Source organism: Pelobates fuscus, chromosome 1 (genome assembly GCF_036172605.1).
Source record: "Pelobates fuscus isolate aPelFus1 chromosome 1, aPelFus1.pri, whole genome shotgun sequence".
Lineage (NCBI taxonomy): Eukaryota > Metazoa > Chordata > Amphibia > Anura > Pelobatidae > Pelobates > Pelobates fuscus.
The window spans coordinates 201,610,596-201,625,026 of record NC_086317.1 but is presented as its reverse complement, the minus strand read 5'-3'; the positions used below and the strand labels follow the sequence as shown (position 1 = coordinate 201,625,026).

Here is a 14,431-nt window from a genome sequence, read left to right as displayed (position 1 = left end):
CAGACCGTTTACGAATACAAAGGAACTTGATTTTTGTAGCCTGTTGCTCTTTTAATAAACAGATAAAAATGACCAGATACTATTTTGTAGTTGTTAGATGTGTTGGATTAAGAATGCAGTCTGTGTGGATTTTGAGTGGTTGATACATGGGTATCATTTTTATTTACTGAGCATGATATAGAAGATCAGTTGTTACTATAGCATATATTTCATTGGTGTTCAAGCTGGAAATATAAAGCAAGAATAAACTGTTTGCTGTGTGTCGAATGTAGAGATTATAACATGGGATTTAGGAATAGAAGAAAAAACAAACATGCTAATGCTGGTTCTGATAGCTTTAATACACAATTTTGGAAGAGACAGAGTTAATATTTGAGCTCAAACCATGAATAGGTTGCATGGCCAAGATCCTGTAGGACTTGCTCTCTGGATGGGAAGGGATTGCTCTGCCAGGATGTGGTTCCCTGGCTGAGTGCTTTCTGCCTCAAAGCATTCTGGGATGAGGGCAGCTATAATTAGTCTTGTGCCTGGAATCCAATTCCTCTTCCCTCCTCTCATCACTGCGCCATCTGTCTGCCCTCTACCTTCTCCCCCTCCTCAAATGCACACACACTCAGCTGTTACACAAGCATGATTCCTGATGCTAGTGTATAGCTAGTGTATGTGTTACAGTGTAATCATTGCCATCGTAGACACAGCAATGTCAAATTACTTATTTATAAAGCTTCAACCTACTCCACAACACTGTATAATAGACATTTAGACAGATGATCATTCTGTCTATGCAAAACATGTTTTAAACTTCACAATGTCAAATAGTTGAACATTCTCTAAACTCCATTTCTCACAATTGGCCTCCAGATCTTTTCCCTGGCATTCACACTCCTTTACATCTGTTTATACAACAAAGTCATCTTCCTCCTCATCTGTCACCCCACTTTCATTTCCATCACTGTCCTGTTAATTAATGTGCATTTGCCTAATATCTGTCCATTCTGTTTTTCTATTTGTCAGATATATTTCTGCTGCTTTTCTTATGCATCTGATTTTTAGACAAGTTTACCTCTTTTACCTTATAAAGTGTTTTGTTTTGTTTTGCTTAAACATCTCCTCCTTTCTTGTATGTGCCTTTATCTCTGTACAACACTATACCATGTATACACCTTTCATTTTTTTCTCTTCTCTGCACATACTTTCATTTCCTCTTTGCTTTTAAATCCATTTTCTACCCATCTGTGTCTGTATCCTCTTTCCCATCTCCTCTCTGCACAGTCCCCCCCATCCCCCTTTTCTCTGCACATCCACCCCCTCCTATGTGTGGTCTACTGGGTCTTATGGAAAACTATATCCAGTGACCTGCTGTGGTCCAGAGACTTCTGATGGGAATCATATGGAAATAAAAGTAGGGGGTGAGGTTTTACCCTCTCTTGTTTGTTCACACTTCAGTTTCTTGTAAGCTCACACCTTCAGAGGCCCCATGGACATTTCTTATTTCTATCCAGCCCAGAATATTAACTCCCCACACCAATGTTTGTCTCTGTGACCTGCTTAACCGAAGTCATTAGCTTGATCAGTTTTTCCCTGTATATTCACCTTAAAGGGCCATACGCACAATCCCCCTGTCTAAACATGCTTTACTAAAGTTACCTAACTGTTCATAAAGGTCTAGGAGTAATCTCAAACACAACTTCCTCTTTTTCTTTTATTTCCCTCTTGCCATAATTTACCAGTTTTTGAGAGCACTGGTATATTTATATATTTGTTTCTTACAGGAGGCCTATTTTAGTAATTTCTATTTTTGGTTATGGATTAAAGTTCAAGACTATCACATCCTATTAAACCATTATAACCTTTAGAGTGGAACATGAGGGAGGAACAGGCTATATCAAGGATTCAGATCTAGTATTATTGTATGTATCTTGATGTTATTCCTGAGCAACAATCCTATGTTGTACAGGGCCCTGGGTCAAAAATACAGTGTGGTATGCATTCACTAATTTATTGTACAAATACTCACATGAACACTTAGAAGTAAACTTGGGTAAAGGAAATCATCAGAAGCATCATGGAAATACACAATGTGCCCAATTGTCTGGTGTACATAAAGTGGAAGATTGAGGCCTATGTACATTCCCCAAGCTCTGGCTGCATAAATACGGTTTATCTTGGTGCCTGAGCACACACTCGTTTTCCTTGGAATAGATACATGCTTACACTTTCCTGGGCACAGGCATGCAGGCTGCATACAAGGTCTGGCACTGCTGAGTGCCAGTGGGTAAATGGGGGAAGGCTGAAAGAAGAGCTGAAGGGTGAAAATGCTGTGGGAGGCAAAGAGAAAGCAGAATAGAGAAATAAAGGAGCTAGGGTGAATGACGAGTAAGGAGGGTACAGTTAGAAAGGCATATGGGTCTTGTGAGCTGAGGTGAGTTAGAGGGGAGCGCTTTGGATGCAGAGAGAGAATGCATGAAGCCTTGAGGAGAGGCGTGAGGAGATCATGGGATTAAGTTGAAGAGAGGAGGGGGAGAGCTTAACAGCCCTGAGGTGAGGGCTTGTGTCAGTGTGTGGAGGAGAGAGACACATTATATATACACCACTCCGCAGGATACTGAGATACTGATAACAGGAAAGAGAGAGAGGAGGAGAGAAACAGGAGTAGAGAGACAGCAGGGGAGAGAGCAGGAATGAGGGGGAGGGAAAGAGGGACAGGAGGGGGAGAGAGATAGGAAAAAGAGAAAGGAGAGTAGAAGAGGGACAGGAACAAAAAGGAGACAGGGTCAGAAAGGAGCATGTGAGACAGGTGGGAGGGAAGACTGGACAGGAATGTGTATAGCTGTAGCACCCACACATGCAATATCACACAGCTGAATGCACAAAATCCACTTGAATACACAGTAGCAATGCTATTTACACACCACACAATACACACATACAGGCAAATGTATTACTGCAGTAATGCCACATTTCTCCTATTCTTGACACAATCTTTCCTCTCCCTTTTACAGATGTCAGTACTGCAGGCCTTGCTCCCCCCAGCCTGGAAAATGGAGAAGCTCCTTCTGAGAGGAGACCCCTGCACTCCAAGGAAGCAGAAAGGAGTCGCAGAGTGACCCTGGTTTGCAGACACCCACGGCCAAGGTGATTGTGTGTGTGTGTATATCATCCCCTGTGTCACCTATTCCCTTGTATACATATTTATTTGTTGAACACCCTGATTCTTCCACAAGAGAGTGCTATTCAGTCTCTACAATCAAAGCACTTTTTTTCTCTACTGGCCCTTAATCTCCCCATGTGCCAGTCTCTTCATTGCACAAGGAGTTGTGGCTGCCAGAGATATTCCAAGAAATACACTTACCTATATTAAGAAAAAAATTTCATACTTCAACAAATGCTATTCCTAGATATTTCATTTGTGCTTTAATCCACAAACGGGCGATATTTAAAGGACAACTAAAGACATTCAGACCACTTTTTCTCCATTAAGTGGTCTGGTTGCAATCGTCCACTCGTTTTAATCCTGCAATGTAAAACATTGTCGTTTTAGTAGATATGACAATGCTTTCATTGCAGGATTAAATACTCCTCTAGTACCTGTTTTCTTGACAGCCCCTCGAGGAGCTTCCGCTGTGAGAGCACAGTCAAACTCTGTTCTCACAGCTAAACCTCAATTTCACCAGAGGAGTAAAGTGCCGGATGCACTTGCGTTTTTCAGCCACAATTCTCTGAGGAGTATTGGTTTGGATAAAAGAGAAGAGTTGGTTTGATGTCAAGATTGGCTTGGTGAATTGAGCGACTACAGGGACTGGATCTCAGCACTGGGGGAAAAAGGGGGAGTACCAATTTTTTATTTATTTTTATTTCTTCAAATTTTAATTTAGATTTGTGGTGGGGGACATTAAATTAACTGCAGTTGACAACACTAGAGTGTCAGGAAAACAGGTTTGTATTCCTAATGCCATAGTGTTCCTTTAATTAATATATAAACCAACAACATTATATGTTATATGAATGACACCTGCATGTATGAGTGTCGTTCATATTTTTGCTATTAAATGAGAACCTTCACTAATCTAAAACTTACCTCTATTCCAGTGTCCAGGCCAAGTTCTCTTGTTTTGAGCTGGCTGAAGAACAAAGGGGTTTAAACTCTATATGTGCAGCATTTCCCTATGAAACACTGCACACAAATACAGACTTCAAGCACCATAACCGCTTCAAATCATTGAAGTGGTCTTGGTGCTTGTATGCATTGCACCTATGCAAGCAGCTTGTGGTTCACTTCTAATACAGGATTGTAAGAACAGATTTTGAGAGAGAACAAACTCATTCAGTTTGTCTCTCTAAGTCAGGGGTGGGGAACCTTTTGGCCCTCAAGATGTTGTAGACTACATCTCCCTTGATGCTTTGCTAGCATTAGGTCTGTAAGAGCATTATTGGAGATGTAGTCCAAAACATCTGCAGGGCGGAAGGTTCCCCACCCCTGCTCTAAATAGAAGTTAAAGAGTTGTGACTAGACTAGAAATTATTTTTTGTTCACTGCAGAACTGGCTTCATTGATGCATATGATTGCTTTTGGTAATATAGCTTGCCATACTTTACTAGGCATGCTCAAAAGTGCTACAATAAATAGCAGGGTGTGTTTATTTTAATGTAAGAATTATTTGGGTTGGTAGAGTTCATTGTGCCCTTCTCTCATCTTGATTGTTTTTCATCTATAGGGACACCAAATACAGTGGGAGGATCTCAAAACAAGAGAGTAAGTTTATGCCTTAATTGTGTTCCATATCAATGTGATCATGCCAACTACATTTATAAAACTCCTTAAAACTCACTTCCCTCATACACTGTCAACTCATGATAATAAATATTGCGGTATATTTGTAAAAAATAGTGTAAGCATATACTACCGTTTTTTTCACTTCATTCCTGTCAGAAAACTGTACTTAGAAATTGCTCCCATTTCAGACATATTTTTGTTTATTTCAGATTCTTCACTTTCCCACCCAGAGGCCCATCTTTGCCCACCTCAAGACGAGGACCCACGCTCTCCACGGCATGAATCCTGGGGCCGTTCTAGCAAGTCATTCTGCCGGCAAGCAGGAGGGTCTCCCAGGTTGGGTGTAGATGGAATCATTGCACTACTACAAAGCAAATGTGGCAACGGACGTGTCAACCTTCAACCAGTTGTGCGGTTGATGGATATCATGAAGGACCTTAGCCAGCTGTCCAACAATCTACGATCCAGTGGGGTGCGTTTGGATTGTGCACATGTTACTAGTCCACCATTAGAGTCAGAAGATGCAGAGCCCGGATTGCAGTATAGTTTCTTCTCTTCTCAAAGCCTTGCTTGTGGCCTGCGAAGCCCTGAGGAAAAAGTCCCTGAAACTATGGAGAAAGCGGAAAACCCAGTCTCTCCCAACCCAGACTCAATGGGATCTGCTAACTCTGATGTCCTGAGAGAACTTGCAGCACTTGCCTGGATGGAACCTCAACCTACAGAGAGTGATAGAAGTATGGTTGAGAATAATGGTAGTAGACAAAGAGGAAATAGTAATACACTAGAAGCAGAAGAGTCAGGAGAGGAAGAAGATAGTAAGCCTGAAGAGGAGTCTGGTGAGGAACAGGATGAGTGTAAAGAGGAAGAGTCAGGGGAGGAACAAGAGGAATGTAAACCAGAAGAGGAGTCTGGAGAGGAGCAGGAGAGGAGTAAACGAGAAGAGGAATCTGGTGAAGAGCAAGAGGAGAGTAAACAAGAGGAAGATTCATCAGGTGAAGAACAGGAAGAGCATAAACGGGAAGATGAATCATCTGGGGAAGAGCAGGAGGAATGTAAACAAGAAGAGTCCTCCGATGATGAGAGGGGAGGAGAGATAGGAGTTAAAGAGACAGAGTATAATCAGGAAAGGCGGATAGTAGATAAGCAGAATGAGATTGGGGTATATCAGAAGCAGGATGTGACCATAAAAGAAGGGGGGGCAAGCAGCTTAATGGAGGATAGCAAAGATGAATCATCAGATGAGGATAGCAGGTTAGACGAAGACAAATTAATTAAACCAGAACAGAAGCCATTGCAGAGGGAACCTGTGTTGGAATCCCATATGGAAGATGAAATGCCTTGGACACTACCCATTTTTTCTCCCTCTTCAGAGACTTTAAGACGCATGCCCTTCTCCCAGCGTGGGGGCCATAGGTTTGGGCTTAGAGGTCGTAGGGGAGATAGGCCTGGAAGAGGGAGACGAAGAAGACCAGGTAGGCCACGAGCATCCGAAAGTATGTCCAGGGCATATGTCATGCCCCCATATCACCGAACAGCAGATGAGTCACGAGCCTATCGACCACATGAACATAACACAATCCTAACACATGCCACACTAAGCCAGAAAACCCATGTAGTCAACCCTGTTGTTGAAGAGGGCCCCCCTGCAAAACCAAAACGTCGTGGTGTGCGCAAGATGGTTGTACGAATTGCTAGGATCCCAATGCCAATGGGAAGAAGAAACAAAACCAGCTATAAAGTGTCTTCATTCAGTAATAGTGTGAGCGTGGAAGGAGGAGAGTTGGTTGGAGGCTCCGGTCCAGGTCCCACTTCTCTCCTGAAAATGAAGAACAATGGGCGTAATGTTGTTATGGTATTTCCACCTGGTGAGCTACCCATCATTCTCAAGAGGAGAAGAGGACGTCCCCCAAAAAATCTAGTTCTGGCCCGAGATACCCCACCACACCTTCCCCAGCTCCCCCCCAGCGAGCCCATTGCACCACCTCCTCCTACTCCACAACCCCCACCCACATTACCAGAAGGAGAGTTGGTGAAAAAGAGGCGGAGAAGAAAGCAGAAGCTACCACCCCCCCAGCCTTCCTATGTGGCAGATGCTAATGATAGCAAATCAGAGTACAGTGATGTGCTGGCAAAACTAGCATTCCTTAATAGGCAGAGTCAAGGGACAGGACGCACTTCACCACCAAGATGTTGGACCCCAACCCTTCCCGAATCAGTACATCAAGCTCCTGAAACTAACAGCATCTCTCAGTATCTTCACAAAGTCCAGGGCTACCGGAGGCGAGGTGGCCGTGGTGGTGGGCCAGGTCGCAGGGGTGGGTGCAACAGTCACAATCCAGAACTCTCTCGTTGTTCCTTCAGTGATTTCTTCGAGGGAATAGGAAAAAAGAAGTCGAAACCCAGGCCTGTAGACCCCCTAAAGCCACGTAAGCGGAGACAACCACGAGCAGAACCAGACCCCAATGCTAAACCCAAACGTAAAAGAAGATCACGGAAAAATGGTGCTCTACAGGGTGAAATGGGAGTAGAAAGTGGTTTGGGCTACCAAGGCATGTCTGACTGGGGAGGTGAAGGCAAAGGAGGACAGTGGCTGTCACAGATCTCCCATGGACAATCAGGTGGAAGACACTGCAGCTACCAAGGTCCTGAACATAGGGGCTTTTCTGCAATGCACAGTGGCTCACCAAGCCGTCCAAGCTACTACACAGGAGCTGGATCTGTTTCACAGACTGAGGGGGGAGGGCAGGATAGGCATGGACTTTTTACTGGGTACTTCCGCTCCCTCTTGGATTCAGATGACTCTTCAGATCTTGTAGATTTCTCTACTGCTGCCCAAAGGCAAGAATCCCGAAAATCAGCATCTGCCTTTTCTGGATCATCAGCTAGAGCACTGCAGTCCTATTCTAGCTCTCGGGGGGCTAAAGCAAGCTCCCAGGATTCACCATACCAAAGTTCAACACAGGCCAGGCAACAATTTCCTCCAAGCAGAGGTACCCCAAACTATGCGTCATTGACCCAACAAGAGAGCCGTGGTTCTGATGCCTTTCAAAAGCTGCTGTCTCGTTCTCCAACCTCACAACCTGCTGGAGGTTTTGGACAATATGGAGGCTTTCCTGGATCTGGTAGTCAGAACATACCCAGCCATGGAGTATTTGCTCCAAACAAACAGTACCCAGCACCTTCAGACTGCGTAGGCAGCAAGGACTGTAGCTTTTCTTTTAGTGGTGGTGGAAATAGCCTGCCTTCATCACCAGGTAGCGCACATAGCAGCACAGGGTTCAATCAACAGCAACCACAACAGCCGTCAGTGGTGGGTTCAGGGGCCAATCTGTCCAAAAACCCTTTCTTTAACACCTCTGAATTGCCTCCTTTCCCACCACTAAGGAGTGAGAGCCGCTCTGGTACATCTTCACCTGCTGGGTACATGCTACCTAAATCTTCTGGACAACTTTTCCCTGGTGAAAATAACCGGACCTTCCCTGGATCTACAGGTGCAGGGCAGTGGGGCTTCCGACAGGGCTATGGGCAAACAGACTGGGGGCCTGACAGCTTTGGCCAACTTTATGGACCGGGATTTGACTGTCATATGACTGAGCCCAACGTCATTCTGGATATTAGCAACTATACACCACAGAAAGCCAAGCAGAACACAGACAACTTGTCAGAGTCCTCCTCAGACAGCACGCAGTACACACAACCTGGAGCTGGTTATCGCAGGGCCAACAGTGAAGCCTCATCCAGTGAGGGCCAGTCTAGCCTTTCAAGTCTGGAGAAGCTTATGATGGATTGGAATGAGACCTCATCTACGCCAGGATACAGTTGGAATCAAAGTGTACTCTTCCACCAGACAGCAAAACCTGGCAGAGGTCGCAGGAAGAAAGCTGATATCTTTGACTCTTCCCACCAACACCACCATCATTTAGGCTTCTCTTCATCTTCACCATCCTCCTCTTCCTCTTCTGCTACTGCTCAACCAGCAGTTTTTCCCACCAAAAGAGGCGGTGGCCCCAGGGGGCCCAGGGGAGGAAGAGGTGGAGGCTGTGCTGCTGGCAAGAAAGAAAGAGGATCAGGCAAGGCCAAGTTTGCTCCAAAGCCTCCTGTGCCACCCCCATCCTCCTCAGTAAGCTCCCTCTTCCAGGAAACCTCCGATCTAGGACTGGACTGTTACAGTGGCGATAGTAGCATGTCACCTCTGCCCTCCCATTCTCGAGCGTATGGTGTGGGTGAGAGGGAGACCCCTTGTGACTTCTCTGGACCTTATTCCATGAACCCATCCACCCCTTCTGATGGCACTTTTGGCTTCCAGAGTGATTCACCAGGGCTATGCCCTCCCACTACAGAGTTGGAACCTGTCAAACACTTCTCTCACCTTCCCACAGCTGGCAACGCCACCACTGGGGCCCCTCATCCACCACCAGGCTTGGGCTATGACCATCCCCTACAGGACTCTCCCTTCTCCCCAAACTGTTCCCCTACACTTGAGTTACGCCCAGGTGAAGGAAGGAAACTAGTACCCCCTCCTCACTCATCATGTGATCCCCTGAAGCACACTCTGCCTCCTCATTTGCCGTCATGCCGGGAACAGCTGCCTCCACAACCATCTACTCACCATCGTTACGAACTTCCGAGTTGCAAGAATGCTGGTTACTGGTATCCACCTCGCAGCCCTCCCTACGATGGCAAGGGAGGCTTACTCTCAGACTTTATGGGAAGGAGGGGGGACGGGGCATCTTGTCTAAGTCCCCACATCCCCAGCCCCAAAAGAGACAAAGAGACGCTTGATATGGTGAGGGGACATCATAGAACCCCATACCCTTGCCCACTGCTCAGCGATATTACCCACTCCCCTGTGCAGAGAGACTCTATGGTGCAGCTCCAGGAGACCTATCGTTACCCAGCCTTCCCTCCCCAGGGTCCGCCTGTCCTCTCCCCACCCAACTTGAAAGGCGGTTTTCTGGGACCTGAGAATATCCCAGAGGATAACTTCACAGTCACCTCCCTTTAGTGGTGGTGGCATATCCAGAGTCGTCAGGAGCAGTGGAGGCCATGAGGCAAGGTGAGAGACAAACTGGATACTTTGACATGTGACATGAATATGTTATGATTATGCTTTGTCCTTGTTTAGGTTTGAATTCTTACCTGAGCTCTGCTAGGCACTGCTCCACACCATATGAAAATTTCACTTAACAGGTGTAATTGAGTTAACAACACAGCCTCCAACAAATATTGATGTATGTATAATTAAAGACGCTTGGGAAGTAAAATATAAAGATTATATAAGAACTAGAAAAGTAAGGTCCATAAATGTTGAAAGCAGATACAAAAAAGGACAAAGGATTACAGCTCAAGTTAAAGTGTTTAAGTGAAAAAGTGTTGTTTAAAGGAAACCCATATGTAATTCACAATTTTCACCTTGAGCAAAGACTTTTAAACCAATAATTAATAGGCATCTGATAATAGCTGTAGCTAGCCAAGTCTTATGACTTGACCTGCAGAATGTTTGGTTCTAGTGTCTTCAACTTGATCTAGATATACTTGGTCTTGAGCCATGTTCATACTATAAAGGCATTATGCAGAGTAATTTAGAATAACAAAAACAGCTGGTTAAGGAAAAATTCTCCAGTTCAGATTCTTCTTTTTTTCCCCCCGTTGGCTATTTTGCTCTAAAATGTCCAGTTCACAGTTGTTTAGTAAACAAGCCCCTTTGTGGTACTCCCAACTTACATTTGCATTTAATTATATAATATGTAATGCAGCTACAACATTTCTACAGAAATTTGTACAACACATAGTAGATCTGGTCTTGAGTTTTTTTTTTTGTTTGTTTGGTTTTTTAATGGAAATAATTGTGATTTCTTTTACCTTTGTATGACTAGAATCCTAACTATTTTCTTACAAACATTGTGACACGCATGCAGTACAGCTCTGTCACAGAAGACAAGTTGTACATATGCTAAAAACACATTTTAGCATCAAGCAAAACCTTAGGAATATTTTCCTGATTGACCTTTTAAACAGTCCCTTTAAACGTAGAGGATATCTCCACTACTCTTCTGTCTTTGAATGTAAGATAAATCTCTTGGTCTTGGTAAACTCAAAAATACTTTGAATATTTCACTAATTAGGTTTTTCCAAAGTGTTGGAACTTATTTTTGAAAATTAAAAAACTAAAAAAAAAACGAAATACGTTTCTGAAAACTGATCTTTTACAGAGCACAAAATATTAATTATTAGTAGGGAAGCAAAGAAGAATATGCCTGTTGTAAAATTGCCTGTTTTCAAACTGATGACCATTTTGGTTAAACCTAAAAAGGAGTGAGATTTGTTATCACCTGTAAAACACACGTGCCCACTGCTGTGAAAGGGGGATTAGGGCAGGAGACTCCAGCTTCCACCTCTGGCATTCCTCTTGTGAGACATGGGTAACGTTGGCAATGTTCTGATGCAGCTCACAGCCTTAGAGTGGGAGAGGTCCTGCCACAGGTAGTCACCTGGGCAACCCCTTTACTATTCAAGACAACAAGCTGGGAGCTTGCTTGCACAGTGCTACCAGACCACTAGGGAATGTATTGTCCCACCTCGCTGGCCACAGATAAAAGGCAGGGAAGGGCAAATAAACTTATAAAAAATAAACATAAAATGTAATTTAAATAAAAAGCCTAGTCACTCCCACAGAACACAGCCCCTACCATACTCTTACACATTTACACACACTATCCAGTATTCAGACTCCTCCATTATTGAGTGGATCTTAGTTTTCAAGTTGACAAGAGACCAGATAAAATGAGATTGACTATTTCAGCTTCTCCAAGTCATGTTAACCAAGGAAATATGATTATGTATATTTTTGTTTAAAATATACATTTGTAAGGCCATATTTGTTTTATCCTAGAGTGGACCTGTCCTAATTGCCTTCAGCTGTTTCTTAGGTTGAGCTCTCTTCTGACTAATACAGTGCATACTTATATATTATTATTATTATTTTATTATTATACGTATTCTTCCCAAACTATGATAATTTATTTTTGTTATTAAAGGAACATTATACAGGGGATTTTTTAAATTACAATTTAGTAGATATAAAACTAAAGAAAACAAACATGACTGCACTCTCATGTGCGTTCCGCAGGAGTCAGCCAGAGAGAATGCAATAGCCAGGAGATATATAAGCAGCCAGGGAGGATGCGATAAAATGAAGCCCTGTGGACGTGTGCACACTCGCTCACATTTATTCCTTGGAGAAGCCACGCACGCGCTAGCAAAGCCTATCTGCCACGTCTGTTAGCTCCAGAAAGGGAACCTCATTGCTATTTGACAACTGTGGTGGTAGTTCTCAAGTGAGTCATACAAGTGCTTATTTCTAACAGACAAATACTTATATTATAGTCAAAGGACAACTCCACACACAAAGCACTTCCGCTTTGCACTTTGTGTGTCATGTTTGGTAATTAAAGTAAATTTATGCAAGTGCCCCCAATTAATGTCTTTAAGCAGGATTAATGTGGATTGCTCTCAGCCTAGCTATCCAATGTGGCATAGGTTTTTTTTTTTTTTAACATCAATGCAAAATTGAGTTCTTCTATCTTCCACAGGTGTACTTTATTTCTCAATAAATTCAGCAGTGGGAGGAAACCTAAAAAGCCACATTTGTGACTGTTTTTTTCCTTTGAATGTAATTCCATGTAAAGGGGGTGGTTAGGATTAATATATGGTTGATTTTCAAATTTAAGAATTAAGAGTTTTAAAGTTGTTCTCTCTTTTTAATGTTTTTTATTCTTTATTTTTCACTGACAGAAATTACATAGTATCAACAGTAGTATGGCTTTTGCAAAAGCCAAGGTATGGTTCAGTCAGATTTAGCTGCTTGTTACAGAAACAATCAGTTTGAGTTAAGACATATCTTAGAACTTGCTGTGGTACTGTGGCTTATATGCATTCTGCCAAGATTTTTTACCTTTTGTCATACAAAGAAAGAACCAATTAACTTTTAAAAGCTAAACACTTGTATCAAAGACCATCTCGAGCTGTTTGAGTCGTTCACGTGCATCCGTGTTGGTGTACACCCCTTTTGGCTCTCCGAATCGAACCATCCAGTTCAATGCTCAATGGGTCTCTGGAGAACTCTGGCTTCCAGATCTGAGACTCCATTCCAGTAACTGTGTAGTTTTCTGCAGTCCCACCACATATGGATGTATGTGCCTCTGTGTCCACAGAGCCTCCAGCAGAGGTCCGTCGGATTGCGACCTATCCTATTAAGGAATACTGGAGTGACATGCCAGCGGAACATGGTTTTGTACATTTGTTCCTGAGAGAGGACACAGAGGAAGATGCTGCTTCCCAAATGTCCTGCCACTCATCCCCCTCTAGGGTCTCCCCAAGGTCTGATTCCCAGTGTTCGAAAGACTTTAGCTCCCCCCATACTGAGGGTTCCACGTTGAGATGAGCATAAAGGAGTGATATCAAACCTTTTTTGTATTTCTCTTCATAAATGTTTGAATGTGGTATGGGTAGCTACTGCCACCTCCCTAATGCCTGGCTGACGTGCAAAATTGTGTATTTGTAGGTATCTGAAGAAGTCTGAGGGTCTTAGGTGGGACCCATCCTGCAGTCTGGCAAATGTAATCACGGAGTCCCCCTGCCATAGAAGGTGTAATCTTTGTAGTCCCGCGGTTTCAAGGTTTTTGAAGACTTGCGGTCCCATGGCTGGGGGGAACTGTCTGTTGCATAGGATTGGTGTCATTGGGGACTGATCTCTGGCCAGAGAGTATTTGTTGCGCAGGCAGTCCCAGATGTCGAAGGAATTTAGGATCGATGGGAATTGTGTGCGGATAAGGGCTCTGTTGGGTCTGTCTAGCCACATGTACATTTCAGGGATATCGTATTTCACCCAGACTGTTTCGATGTCTGCCAATGTACTATTTGAGCCAATTGGGCTGCGTCATAGTATAGCAGTAAATGTGAAAGGTTGTCTAAACGCCGGTCGGACGTTGGGGTTGTGTAGTGTTCTGCAGGGGAGTGGTTATATAGTTTGGGGTAATATTCGTGAAACACGTTGTATGTCTGTGGGGGAAGATGTTAAAGTACCGGAGGATGTCCTGAGCTGTGTGATATGCTTTCAGGGTTGCCTTGGGTGGAGGCATCAAGCTACAGGGGTGTCAATTCTGTTCGTCCTCTCATAGAAGTACCTCCTAGAGGACTTAATCTGCCACACCACATCCTCCAGCAGAAGTTGCTTTAGCTGCTTGCGCGTTTCCCTGCGGCGCTGCAGGAGCGTTGAGGTGGGTGTTGCTTTGTGTTCTGTTTCCAGCTTCCGGAGTTATTTTTGCAAAGTAAATAGCTTTTCAGTCTTTTTCTTTCTATGCGATGCTATTTTTATTAAAGTGCCCCGAAGTACAGTTTTGTTTATAGGGGTCTTGTTTTCTAGGAAATATGTGGTAATCGCTTTTGATACTTCTTCCTTCACTGCCTCGTCTCGCAATAGGGACCAGTTTAATCTCCAGGACCATGGTGGGGTGGGTAGCAGTCTTCTAACATACACGACTATATCTGCGTGGTCCGACCAGGTGATATTGTTAATCTCTGATCTGGCCACGCTAGGCAGAAGTTTAAAGTTAGTTAGGAACATGTCTATATGTCTATTCTAGAATAGGTGTCGTG

At 43.8% G+C, this 14,431-nt stretch overlaps 1 protein-coding gene across 4 annotated transcripts in view; it reads left to right on the top strand.

Annotated features, from left to right (window-relative positions):
* Window positions 1–14,431, top strand: part of AHDC1 (AT-hook DNA binding motif containing 1) — a 90,187-nt gene that overhangs the window by 62,254 nt on the left and 13,502 nt on the right. For all 4 annotated transcript variants that reach the window (XM_063453571.1, XM_063453589.1, XM_063453580.1 and 1 more), the window contains exons 2-4: window positions 3,003–3,135; window positions 4,716–4,753; window positions 4,984–9,830. In XM_063453571.1, the coding sequence (XP_063309641.1) occupies window positions 3,003–3,135; window positions 4,716–4,753; window positions 4,984–9,779 (4,967 nt within the window). In that variant the 3' untranslated portion in view covers window positions 9,780–9,830. The remainder of the gene's footprint in view (window positions 1–3,002; window positions 3,136–4,715; window positions 4,754–4,983; window positions 9,831–14,431) is intronic.